The sequence below is a fragment of the Lolium rigidum genome, chromosome 5, assembly GCF_022539505.1.
Source record: "Lolium rigidum isolate FL_2022 chromosome 5, APGP_CSIRO_Lrig_0.1, whole genome shotgun sequence".
NCBI lineage: Eukaryota > Viridiplantae > Streptophyta > Magnoliopsida > Poales > Poaceae > Lolium > Lolium rigidum.
In genome coordinates this window covers 159386148-159399822 of record NC_061512.1, presented here as the reverse complement: position 1 = coordinate 159399822, position 13675 = coordinate 159386148, and the positions used below count along the sequence as shown (strand labels likewise).

At 44.6% G+C, this 13675-nt stretch overlaps 1 protein-coding gene across 1 annotated transcript; it reads left to right on the top strand.

The window, feature by feature from the left end:
- Window positions 1-5667: 5667 nt before the first annotated feature.
- Window positions 5668-13089, top strand: LOC124652414 (serine/threonine-protein phosphatase 6 regulatory ankyrin repeat subunit A-like; the record flags this gene model as incomplete). Its single annotated transcript, XM_047191424.1, is given in 11 exon segments — window positions 5668-5806; window positions 5889-6062; window positions 6869-7012; window positions 8147-8286; window positions 9047-9133; window positions 9290-9412; window positions 10386-10532; window positions 10684-10779; window positions 11143-11313; window positions 11407-11486; window positions 12660-13089. Coding segments are annotated over 11 exon segments (1317 nt in total), but the record flags the coding sequence as incomplete, so codon positions are not given.
- Window positions 13090-13675: the final 586 nt, after the last annotated feature.

Below are 13675 nucleotides of genomic sequence, written 5' to 3'. Positions count from 1 at the left end.
CTAGTAGAGGCTACGGCCAAGTTGATACTTGTGACTCCAAGAGGGAGTATTTATGCTCGATAGTGGGTTCATGCCTCCATTAAATCGCAGGACGATGACGAGAAAGTTCTAAGGTTGTGGATGTGCTTGTTGCCACTAGGGATAAAACATCGATGCTTTGTCTAAGGATATTTGTGTTGATTACATTACGCATGATACGTAATGCAATTGTACTGTTGTTTACAACTTAATACCGGAAGGGTTCGGATGATAACTTCGAAAGTGGACTTTTTAGGCATAGATGCATCTTTGGATAGCGGTCTATGTACTTTGTCGTAATGCCACTGATTAAATCTCATAGTACTCATCATGATATATGTATGTGCATTATTATGCCTTCTTTATTTGTCAATTGCCCAAGCTGTAATTTGTTCACCCAACATCTATTTATCTTATGGGAGAGACACCACTAGTGAGCTGTGGACCCAGGTCCTATTCTTTACATACTGAAATACAATCTCTGCAATTGTTCTTTACTGTTCTTCGCAAACAATCATCATCTTCCACACAATACGTTTAATCCTTTGTTTACAACAAGGCGGTGAGATTGACAACCTCACTGTTACGTTGGGGCAAAGTACTTTGATTGTGTTGTGATGGTTCCACGTTGGCGCCGGAATCCCTGGTGTTGCGCCGCACTACATTTCGCCGCCATCAACCTTCAACGTGCTTCTTGGCTCCTCCTGGTTCGATAAACCTTCGTTTCTTTCTGAGGGAAGACTTGCTACTGTCTGCATCACACCTTCCTCTTGGGGTTCCCAATGGACGTGTGTTAATTGCACGCATCACCTTCCGGGGGCACTTCCCCGTCCCGGCGGCGTGCCGGAACAGAGACTCCTGTCCCCCGAATCTTGGCTTCGCGATGGCGGCGGCTCTGGAAGGTTTCTCGTACCGTGGCTTATTCTTTTAGGGTTTTCGCGACGGAGTCCTTAAGTAGGCGGAAGGGCAGCCTCGGAGGGCCCCTGGTGGGACCACACACTAGGGGGGCGCGCCCCACCCCTTGGCCGCGCCGCCCTGACGTGTGGGGCCCCTGGCTCCCCTCTGGTCTCTCTCCGGTGTTATGGAAGCTTCGTGGAATTATAAGATACTGGGCGTTGATTTCGTCCAATTCCGAGAATATTTCCTTACTAGGATTTCTGAAACAAAAAACAGCAAACGAGGCGCGCACTCGGCATCTTGTCAATAGGTTAGTTCCGGAAAATGCATAATAATGACATAAAGTGTATAAAACATGTGTGTATCATCATAAAAGTAGCATGAAACATACGAAATTATAGATACGTTTGGGACGTATCAGGGTGCAGTCGAAATAGTTGCGCCACCAAAGATAGTCCATGCGGCGGGCGCAGCCAAAATAATTACGCCACCTAAGATAGTCCATGCGGCGAACGCAGCCGAAATAATTGCGCCACCAAAGATAGTCCATGCGGCGGGCGCAACCGAAATAATTGCGCCACCAAAGATAGTCCATGCGACGGGCGCAGCCGAAATAATTGCGCCACCAAAGATAGTCCATGCGACGGGCGCAACCGAAATAATTGCGCCACCAAAAATAGTCCATGCGGCGGGCGCAACTGAAATTTTTGCGCCACCAAAGATAGTCCATGCGACGTGCGCAGTCGAAATAATTGTGCTGCCATAAATAATATGATGTAGCCACGCGGCGCCTGGCTGACGTGACCGATGAAGAGGACGCAGTTGATATGGCCGATCCGCGACGGATGAGCACCCGAATATATCCAATCCACAATGTTGGGCTCACGACAGGCGTGTCCCCAGTATGACGAGTGCGTAACGGCGGGCGCGGTCGTCCGAGAAGAGTAGTCGAAGTTTTGTTTCAATCTAATGATCCTTGTGTCGGATGGCGACGTTGGTTCCTCCGGACTCAATGGCGACGAAGTTGTTCATGGCCGAAGTCGTTACCGACTGCGGCGGAGTCGAAGTATTTCTAGCTGTCCGCGCAACTTGGCGAATCGTCGTTGCAGTATAGTTTTTAGCTACCATCTTGATCAATGCCCCTTTTTTAGGTGAACATCTATTGCCCTTGATTTGATTAAGCTGTTTTTCCTTTGCAACAGATCTTGTACTTCGATCCGATCATGTCCTCTCTGTATGTACGTAAAGTAAGCCGTATTTTCTTTGCTTCAACTCTTGCTTTTGCTTCTAATATTTTTCTTTGAAACCTGCTTGTGGAGGGCAAACTTTATTGATGCATCGGGTCAATAGCGTGTACGCACACGATCCAGCCAAATGACTTCTCCTCCGTGCTTTGGTTGCTGCTCCTACGTGAAACAACAGGTCTTTTTTTCTTCGGGACTGGTCCTTCCTTGGCTAATTGGTGGTTGACGCTACTTACTCTTGCGATCTCATCCGGGTCCGGAAATATTTTCATTGTATTCCGCATCGGCGGAGGTCACAATGTTGAGCGCCGCCCAATCCAACAGTCGCTGCCTGGCCTTGTAAAGTAAAACAACCATTGGAACCCGAATCAGCCGCCGACGAGATGCGATCTTGACGATGTAGATAATGAGGGATCCCGCCTGGATGATAAAATCCAGTCGTCGTACTTCCCACAAACGGCGCCAATTGACGAGGCGGTTCCTCGGCAATGCCCACCATGAGGGGTTTGGGTTTTAGAGAAAGGCGACGACGGAAGTTCCGTGAGCGAGACGGTACACGACGTACCCAGGTTCACGTCCCCGCGGTGGAGGATCGCTACGTCCTGCTAGCAATCCACCATATGAATATATGTGTACAGGGGGCCGCCATAGGCGGAGTTGTTGGATCTAGTCTAATTCTAATCTGCGGGTTGCGATGTCTAGGCGTGTCGCCTCAATGATTTATGTTTATGAATATGCCTGTCTAAGGGGTGCCCCTGTTTGGCTTTATATATCAGCCAAGCTAGGGTTTACAAGAGTCCTAGTAGGATTCGTATTGGAGTCTTTTTTCCTTGTAGTCCAAGTTGTTAACGCGTGCAGGTCCAGCTTGTCGAGTTCTTGTGCTGGTCCATCTTCATAATCTGCATCGGGTATGGCAATGCCGAGTACCCGAAGGGTTATGTCCACATCACTAGGTGTTTCCATCGTGGTTTGGAGAGAGAGATGTGTGGCTCGGAGAGATGCGGAGAGGATAAGCACAGCGGTTAATAAGGGGCCGTGCGACTTTTTTTCCGCCGCACATGACAGCTCGCGGTGCGGCGCTTTTCCGTAGATTTTCCCATCAATCAATGGATCCATCGATCTGGAACTGTAGGCCATAACGTGAGGAGGTGCCCCTAGGTAGGTACGTAACTGTTTGGAAACCGTGGTCCATAACTACAGTTCCTGCAGGCCCTGTTCGGCACGGGGGGATTGGTGTGTTTTTCTGTGTCTAAAACCGGCCAATTTAAAACCACCCGAAACCCCGTTCGGGTCGTTCGGTAGGACGAGATTGGGGTGTTTCGACCCAGTTGACCCTCCCGATACACGGCGGGTTAGGGCGGGTCGGGGGGGATTAGAAACGCTCCCCCAACTCGCGTTTCTCCCTCTGGCGAGCGACGGCCGCCGCGACGCGAGCGAATTCCCCTCGCCCCGCTTGGAGCCGGCCACTGATTCCTTTCCGCAACCGCCTCGAGCTCCTCCACCTCCTTCCCATCCGCAACAGCCACTTCTTGCTTTCCGCCACCTCCGCCACCGACGATGACCGCAGAGCTGGGTTTCTCACCTGTAAGCGCCATCATATTTCTTCCCCTCCTCCCACCATCCGCTGCTAGCTGCGCACATAAGGTTCATTGATCTGGTCCTTGACCTAGGTTTCTTGATCTAGTTCTTGATATGCATGTAGTAGTTAGGTTTCTTGATCCAGTTCTTTATATGCAAAGTCAGAGATTTGGAATCAGACCAGACTATATGCCCGTGCCACTTTTTTTTTTTGATCCGTTCCCCTTGTTCAGCGGAGGAGAAACAGGGAACTCGAGAAAGAAGAGTTGGGATGGATCGCCGGCGGCAAAGGCCGGACGAACGGTGGCGCAGCCATGATTGCCAAACATGAATGGCAGCCACCATCCATGTAACCCATTCCTGTCATTTCCCTTGGAGAAGGTTGTGACTAGCAAGTGAAGTCTGCAGTTACTGCGTTCATCTATTTTAATCTATTTTGGGTTGTAATCTTTATTACTGTGTTCATCTATTTTAGGTTGTAGCATGTTTTATCCAGTGAAGATATACTCTTTATTACTGTGATAATCTATTTTGGGCTGCAACATGTTTTAGCAAATTGACTGAATGATATTGCACTCGGCTACAACCCAGCCTTGTCCATGACTGCACGTGTGTTCTTCAGGTACGTTCTTGCAGGAGACCAGTTCTTGGCGCTTGGAGATGGGGTGAGCATCAAGGGACAAGTACTGCAGGTATACTTCAACGTGCCATTGCTCTGGACTCGACACCGGCAACCACCGTGGCACCTAATTTGCCGGACAAGCACATAGGATCTCTCCGGCGGCACCATGTCCAGCAGGAGACGCCGACCTCTGACGATGCAGGTGCCAACCTCTGAGATCAGATCCTCCTGTGACAAATTATAGAAGTCCGAAGTAAAGCGTAGCAGATAGTAAAATCTTTGGTACTTGTTGCATCAACAAGTGACTGTGAAGTGTGTATTATTGGCCATCAGCCTCTGATTTTATACTGATGAGATCTGGCTTGTGAGTTAGTGTAATGCATCAACACGTATGCATTTTTGTTCATGTACTTCAGCTACCGTGTTACTGAATGTCTTGTATAAAAATTAGATTTTTTATTGAAGAGAAAACTATGTATTATTATCCCTGTATGCCGAACAGTACAACTCGGTAAGGACCCGTTCGGTGCCAGTGTTTATTGAAGGGGTTTGTAGTGTTTTGGGGTGTAAAATCTGGGTCCAGTTAAAACACTTCAAAACACTAGTGGGCTGTTCGGTAGGCCGGTTTTGGCCGGGTTAGAGTCCAAAAACACCCCAAAACACCCCAAAACACGTTGGGCCGGGGTGGAATAAAAACACCCCACCCCCCTAGCGTTTTGCTGAGTTTTGCTCGGTTTTGTTCGTGTGAAACTGCTCACAACTCTGTTTGTGTTTTGGAACAAGTGTTTTAACTAGTGTTTTGGGTGGTAGTTATTTTCACCAAAAACACTTGGAAAAACACTCACAAAAACTCTAAAAACCACTGGCACCGAACGGGCCCTAAGGGGATTGACGTGGAAAGGGATTGAGGCTGGACGAAGTGTTTTGGGTGAAACAAGTGTTTTCACCAAAACCCTGGGGGTTAATACACTCCAAAACTCAAAAAGACACCCCTGCCGAACAGGGCCGATGGTTTTAGTTTAGGGCGGGTGGGGATACAGCGTGGTTGAGTTCGGGTTGGACGTGAACGTATATCGCGGTGGGTTCAGTTTATTCGGTTTTTACGAATGGATCCCGCGGGTTCTCGGGTTTATCGATACCTTGCTCTGACACCGAAACGCAGCAGCACAGTCCACCGTCCACCGTCGTCCCTCGCTTCCCGCTCTTTTCCCGTTCCTCCCCTCTCCGCCTCGATACTCGCCCAACCCTAACCTTCTCGAACCTTCCATTCCCCCCGGGGAGCCGCAGAGGCGAGCCATCTCCATGGCCTCCTCCCCCGCGAGATCGTCCTCTCGCCCGCAGCGCTTCCCCGAGAATCTGTTCGTACTCGACAACCCCAGGCCCGAGGATAAGCTGACCCCGCAGATCTTCCTGGCGGCGGGGGATGGCAACATCCGCTCGATGAAGAGTAAGCTCTCGCGACACCCCTCCCCCCCGTGGATAGGTTCCTGAATCTGATGCGGTTTCCGCTCGTGGATCTGTCCGTACAGAGCTGGCGGAGGGGTTGGCAAGGGAGGGGAAAAGCTTGGGGGAGATGACGGTCAATGACCCGCTGCACAGGAGGCTCGGCCCGCTCCACTTCGCCGCCTGGTCCGGGAAGCTGGAGATGTGCAGGTTCCTCATCAAGGATCTCCACCTCGACGTCAATGCGGACGCTGACCGTGGTAATTAATTTGCTCTGCTCTTTTTTTTTTGTTTGCACTGTAATTCTGCAAATGCTAGTTTCACTTGGCTGGCCCCTTTCTGCTTTGAGGTGCTGGAGACCATCATCAACTCCCCAACCTAAATTTTGTAAAAGTATAAACTACTCCCTCAGTCTCAGTTTAACAGGCGCACACGTAGTTTAAGACAAAGTTTGACCATTAATTTGATCAACAAAATATAAATTATATATCTACAAAATTTATACCATTCGATTCGCATTGAAAAAAGGTTTATAATGATATAATTTTTTCAACATAGATTTCATATTTTATTGACCAAAATAATGGTCAAAGTATTTTTGATGGGTTGCGTGCGCGCCTGTTAAACCGAGACGGAGGTAGTAGTGATGTTGAAGGGCGGCTAGCTTAATTATTGGGACTATGATATGCAATAGTTTGTTCCTTTTGTTTTTCTGCTATTAGATTGCCGTTTGGAAGTCTTTTGTGTTATATCGTGTTCATTTTAAAGCAGGGAGGCACTTGTGTTCACATCAGTAAAGTTCTGCAGAAATATACCTTTTTTTTTTAAAAAAAAATGCATGTTAAATAATGGATCGATAAAATAGGAAAATATGAGTACAGACCAATGATGTCACTGTGAGCGAACGCGCTTCCGCTTAATTTTAGTTTTTATGGCATGATCCACTTGTAGCTGCTTGCGCCATCTTTAGCTTGTATTTTACAGGTTTAATTGCTCTTAGTTACTTATCCCTTTTCTGGCCAGAAGATTCTGAGGAACTGCTTGTCCTTTCTTGTGTTCTTGCTAGGTTCGTCGCCTCTATTATTTGCAGCATGTGGTCGTGCACCTAAAGAAGCTGTGAGGCTTCTACTTGATCGTGGTGCTGATCCAAACATAGCATCCGGGAAAGGGTATACTGTGCTCCATGTTGTTGCAACCATGACAAAGAGAGGTTCTCTCTTACCTACATATCCATCATTTCAGAATATTGTATGTGTAGCTACATTTAGGTTTAACCTGCCATATCTGATCTCTGTTATATTTAAACCAAAACGGATCGCAGTCTCTGCCCTTCAGTGACATTCTGTTCTTTAGATTGTTTTTGTCTTTGCAAATTGCACTTTTCTGCTGACTTAAGTGGTGCAAAAACCTTTAATTAGGGAACCATTGTTGGTGCTAGTATCCAGTTTCATCGATGTAGAATCCATAGATCCACTGTTGCCTATAATAGTTTCATTCATCAGATAGCCATTTCAAGTTTGAACAGTATTACTGCCAATCAATTGTTTCTTTCAACGAAAGAAGCTTTATTCTCCTGGTCTTGGCATCAGGTGTTGCAGATAGCAATCAATGCATACTCAAAACATATACATAGTTCACAACCAGAAACAATTGATACCAAAAACATGAAATAATGGACTGAACAAAAACCAATACAGGACTTTAATAGCCGCAAGCTTCTTCTGCCTCCTATCTATTTTTGCCAAATATTTCATCAGTGGAAATCTCCTGTCTCCTGCTCCCATTTGCCATAGCTTCCTTGTTGTCCTGATCCTGATTACTAAAATCTGATGTGCATTAGCTTTTCTATCAAGCATGACGTGTAAGTAAACTTGAGCAAGACTCATATTGGATTGTGATAAAAGAACGCCAATAATGCTTTGGTCCCATCAGGCTGGCATTACCTGACGCTAGGTACTAGTGTCCATTAGCTGGGAACACTGACAGTCAAGTCTGTACCGCTCATAACCTTATTTGTTTTTCCTATGCTTAATCACTGTTGTGGGTCAGGTTCTGTTGATCAGCCCAGAAAACCTTAAGCCATGTTGCAGTAATTTTCCAAAAAAAATTAGTGCTTATTGTCTCGCGTAACCACTTACATATTACTTTAGCTTATGGGTTTATAGAAATGCCTTGTATGTATATTATAAGAAATTTAGTTCCTGGGCATGGTTTGATTTTAATTATGAAGCAGTTGCTTTTAATTATGAAACAAATACAGTTTTTTCGGTAATACTACATTATTTATCTATTGTATTCTACATGGTGATGTGATGCAGCGGGAAATTTCATGTATTTTATCCAGATTCCAGTGGGGTAGCAGAGATATTATTGTCCAGAGGGGCCAATGTTGACCCCATGTGCGAACTAGGAACCCCACTACATTATGCTGCTGAATGTGGAAATGTGCAAATGCTGGACATGCTGTTGCAGTATCACGCAAATGTAATAATTTTCTTCTTTCCATATTTGGTGTGCTCTTTTTGGTCTATATTAGATGTGTTGTGTACAGTACTGTATCCATGATAGCTGAGAAGTCGTTGCCAGGGTGAATTTAGTTGGGCCCATAAATGTTCATATCGATATTTTCTCCCAGGGAATATTTCCATTCTGGCATTGGAATGGACGCTACTCTTACCTCATTCAACGGACTGAGCCAGCTTCTGTTTTTTCCGCTCACTCTAGTCTGGTGTCTCTTTCCGTTCTTTTCTTCTTTCACCATGTGTATCCTTTGTTCATGGGTCATTGGCTCTTCCCTTGCTTAAAATGTACTACTATTAGATTCTTGATTACCGTGCCAGATCACAGTCAGATAAAGTTACAGTTTAATGTATTGTCCCCATGTGATAGGGCTCACACTTCTGGTGTTTTGTGTTTTGCATGTAAGTTTATTTCCAAATTAATGAGCATCCAGCATAGGTGATAACGGGTAACATCCGCATATCCTTAAATTACCTTGATTTGTCCACTTGCTGTTTTGAATATTCATCTGATCGATGTAGTGGAAACAGTTGCAAAAATGGTAAAGCATTATGGTTAGCTTTTCGAAGGGAATTTGACTAAAATACGTAGAACACAGTTTCTGTTAATGTTTTCATTTCTTCTGATAATAATTGCATATTAAAGAGCTGATAGTTTATTTTTCGTCATTAGCCATTGCTTTATTGTTTCTGTACAAGTGATGTATTGTCTGCCTTTTGTCCAGCCTAACAGAGTTGTGCGTTTATTCTATGCACCACTGACATTGGCTATCTTTGCTAATTCGTTGAAGTGCGTGGAACTACTTATTAAGGTGCAGTCACGTTCCCTTTAGAGCATCTACTTACCATAAGATAGTTTTTGCCAACGGGAGGTCAACAAATTTGCTATGTCATTCCTATAATGAGCACAAGTTGCAGCATATTCTAGAAACACTATCTTCAACATCATGGGCTATTCAATGTTTCAGGCTGGTGCTGATGTCAATGCTGGTAGACCTGTAACTCCATTAATAATAGCTGCAGCTGATGGCTTAGCTGACTGCGTCAAGTGTTTGTTGGAAGCTGGTGCTGATGCCAATATTCCCGATGAAGTGAGTTTCTGTTCCGCTACTTAGGCTGTTTTCAGTTTGTCTCTCTGATGGAGCTTCCAAGCTAGTTTTTAGTTGAACTTGTGAAACAACTTTCCTGGAGTGTTAGAGATGAATGGCTGATTGTAAATCACAGAACATATACATTATATATAATATACAGTAAATGTTGGTCATTTGGTAAACGTCCGTAAATGATGCCGCATGTTGTTATTTCGCGTTTGTTAGGTTTCAAAAATCATTGCTTCTTACTAGCCTGTTTAATGTGATCCTCTCATTTATCTGATTTTTGTACGTGTGTTACATCAATCCCGCTTTTGACAAAAACAAGAGCAAAAGCCCTTTCTGCAAATGAGAAACTTATTAGCCTGTTAGGGACCAATACTTATTTTTTCATGCAGAAGAAAAGGTGTGATGAACTGAATATTGTGGCAGTTATGCATATGCTAGAAATAGGCTAGAAGATGGGTTGTTGCTCTTACCCAGTTCTATATTTCAACAGTATGGTGAAATGCTTCTTTTTCGAGATTTAGTAGGGTGAATTGTTACACTCCCAAACTAAAGTATTGTGTAACTCTGTCGTAATAAGAGCAATTTAGGGTAAAATGTGCCACACCACACTGAAGTTCTATGCCTGGTTCAAATAATGATTTATCTAGGTAATACTGAAGTTCACATCATCCGCGCTTTCGACATAAACAAAAGAGCAAAGGAACTAAACATTGATGGACCTGTTTATTTTATACACATATCCAGGAGTTCTGGCTGCAGACTGGCATACTGTAGAGTCTTCCATATTGTACTATACATTAATACATATGCGGTACAATCGTCTACAATTCCTCACATTTTGGATCTTACAGTAATATGCTTGAATGTAATACCTTCACCACATTCTTTTTTCCCCCCCATTGCCTACCCCCTCCCTCTCCTTCAAGCTTATGTCTCAAACTGATCCTTGAAAGGTCGTTAACAGATTGGTAGAACACCATTGGAAATAGCTGCAATCCAAGGATGGAAGGAATGCGTTGAGATCCTTTTTCCTTTCACATCCCGTCTAACCAGATTTCCAGACTGGAGCATTGATGGAATAATGCAACATGTGGCATTAGGGAGTTCAAGAGTACAAATACAATCTCGCCAACTCTACTTATTACTCCAGTTGCATTGATTTCTATGGGTTACGCAGATTGCTAAAAATGAACTAACTCTCTTAAAGATTGTTCACTGCAATGCGCTCTACACTATTTGACTGTCATTTACATTTGATTTAGGATTATAAAAAATGTGAGGGATCTGCTTTAAAAGCCCAAGGGGATGCTGCATTTCAGGCAAAGGATTATCCTCATGCATCGGATCTGTACACCAAGGTAAAATCTTTTGTCATAATATATCTACTTACCTGTAGCTGCATACTAGTACATCATGAGGACTCAAATAGACAATTGGTTTCCTTATCATATATTGAAGTTCCTGGTGAACCAAATAATGATTTTGTTCAAGACACATGTTGTACTTCGGAACAGCTTCTATTTGCCACCTTTTAGGTTCAATTTTTGAACAGCTTCTATTTACCACCTTTTAGGTTCAATTTTCTTTGTAGAACAGCCTGTACATATGCAGTATCCTATTCTTCTAAATATTTTCTCTGTCCTTTGATTAAGACAAGGTGTGTTAGTAGTGTCTTTTACAGCTATCTTGATCTTTTGGTGGGACATCATTGATGGCTGCAGGCAGTTGAGACTAACCCTCATGATTCAACCTTGTACGCAAAGAGGAGCCTTTGCTGGCTGCATATGGGTGAAAAAGACAAAGCTTTTAATGATGCAAATACCTACAAAGGTATGAATGTGGACTTGTCAAGTTCCTGCCATGAGCAAGCAGCAGCTCTAATACTAACGAAGGTACTGGTTTGTCAAGTTGCAATGACCCTTTGTTTTCCATGATATGTTGTATTCCTTATTACCCTGACCATGCATTGATGCTTGTGTGTTTAGGAGTATGGCCTTGCATGCAAAGCTCTCCTTTCTGGCTTGAAATTGGATTTTGGACGAGGTCTGATTGGTGAATTATCTCGGTAATCTCTGCTCTTGTTCTGGTAATGTTTCATAGGATAGCTTGAGGCTGTTACTTTTATAGGTTATTATACTCAGATATGGTAAGATCTGTTAGATAACAGACCGTTGTTCCTCTGGTTTACTGTGACATCCACAAATAGTATTACGTGTACACGGTGGCACCATCTGTCCATTGTAGTTTCTCTCGTGCCCATTGACGACGTTATAAGGTAGGTGGCATGTTAGGACTTCAGGCCTGTTTGAATTACTACCAAAGCTAACCTTATCAAAAAAAAAAATTCAGCCCGTGAAATTTGGCAGTCGCTTGGATCGATACCAAATAATTGGCTCGCGCAGCCAACCTGCCATACGCCAGTGCTATTTTCGCCAAATCATGGGTGAGCCGAGGGCACCAAAAAGCTCCGCTAAAAATTTGGCATGGTTACTTTTTCTGAGTGGGTCCCAGACTCCCATGTACTTCTTTGTTTATTGCTATATGTAGCGCATGCAACCGACTGTTTTGATAGTATTGTCATGTAATTAATTGGCCGGCCTTACATAAGCAAACGTAGGTAGTCCAGGTACTCTGAGCGTGTATCTACGAGCCGCGCATGTCATTCTTTTGGTATTTTTTTTCTTTTTTTTTGGGAAAAGATTTTTTTTACTCTTTGAGTGCATCATGAATCTACATATTTTCTCAGATTTAGTTAGTAGATGTAAAAAATATTCCAGGAACTAGTATGCACGAAATCTGTTTGTGGCAAACCAAACATGGTCTAGTTATGCCAAAATTTTGGATAGTGCCGATGGCTACAAATCAAACAACTACCTATCAAAATTTTGGTCACGCCCTTGGATTGGTCATGCCAATTTTTTGGTGGGGCAAGGTTGGTCTCGAACCAAGCAGACTCTTTATCTTCATTTCCCCCCTTTATCATATGTTTTGGTTCGGTTTAGGGGACCCCACCAAAGTCCCACATATAGTTCATTTTGAGTTAGCTAGCGACAACTCTAAATGAACTATAGTCTATAGGTGTGATCCCGCTTGACACCTTATCGGATCACATGTCACCCAGAATAAGATTATGCTGATTAACCGTCTGTCTGCTTATTCACGCTTTCTTCTGAACTTCATGAATGACTAGTGACCTTAAATGTATATGCCACTATAAACTTTGGATTAAAACTTGCAGGGAGAAGAATGCGTGAAGAAAGGTTAGTTATTACTGCCTGGACAATGCCAAGCGTCCACTGAAGTTGTGATGGCTGCATTTTTGTTCGATCCTGCATGTTGACAGTAGTGTGTCCATATTTTTGCGTGTAGAGATGTACCTAGCATGTAGACTATAATCTGGCAGGTGAATCGCCTCGATACCTTGATCATGGATGGGCTCGCCATTATTATGTTAGTAGGAAACAAGAGATATGATTTGATCAAACGAGAGATGTGGTTTGATCACAGACGATCAACCAATCACTAGAAAATATGCAATACTCTTGATATTGCGGAATCTTCTACAGTTGCATGTTGCCGGCATATGCTACAAAATGTGAATTATTTGCAACAAATGATGCATACATAGCTGCATGTGAATTATGAAATTAGTCCTTGTACCTAGCATAGATGATGCTAGATCGCAGGTACTGAAATGGAGGCAATGCTGGCCGGGCGCTCAGGGTGTGCAACACCATGTCACTTTGGGCCTTAGAGCATCTCCACTCAGTCCCCCCGACCCCCGAGCGACGTTTTTTCCATCCGGACGGCGTAAATAGGCTCAGTCGCTCCCCCGGTTCCTCGTTTTCGTCCGGATTTGGCCCTTCATCCATCCGGCGAGTCCACGCCATCCCCGGTCCCCCGGGGCGCGCTCGGGGACTCCGGGCGAAAGATTTTGGCGCGAAACGTCGTGTGGACCCGCGAAGTCGGCGACAGGAAACCAAATCCTGTCTATTTTCCCTCCAATTTGCTTGCATATCCCCATTCCCTCCAATTTGCTTGCATATCCCCATTCTCTCCCGCCGAATTTGTCCATTCTCCTCGTCTTCCAGTTCCAGTTCCCGGCGGCGTCTTCTCGTCCACCACCGCTCTCCTCCTCGTCTTCTCGTCCACCACAATGGCCGCCGGGCATGACGAACGCACAGTGGGCGGCGGACGAGAAACGGCGCGAGGTGGAAACTAGCGGCAGGGCGGAGAGGGTGAAAAAAGCCGCCG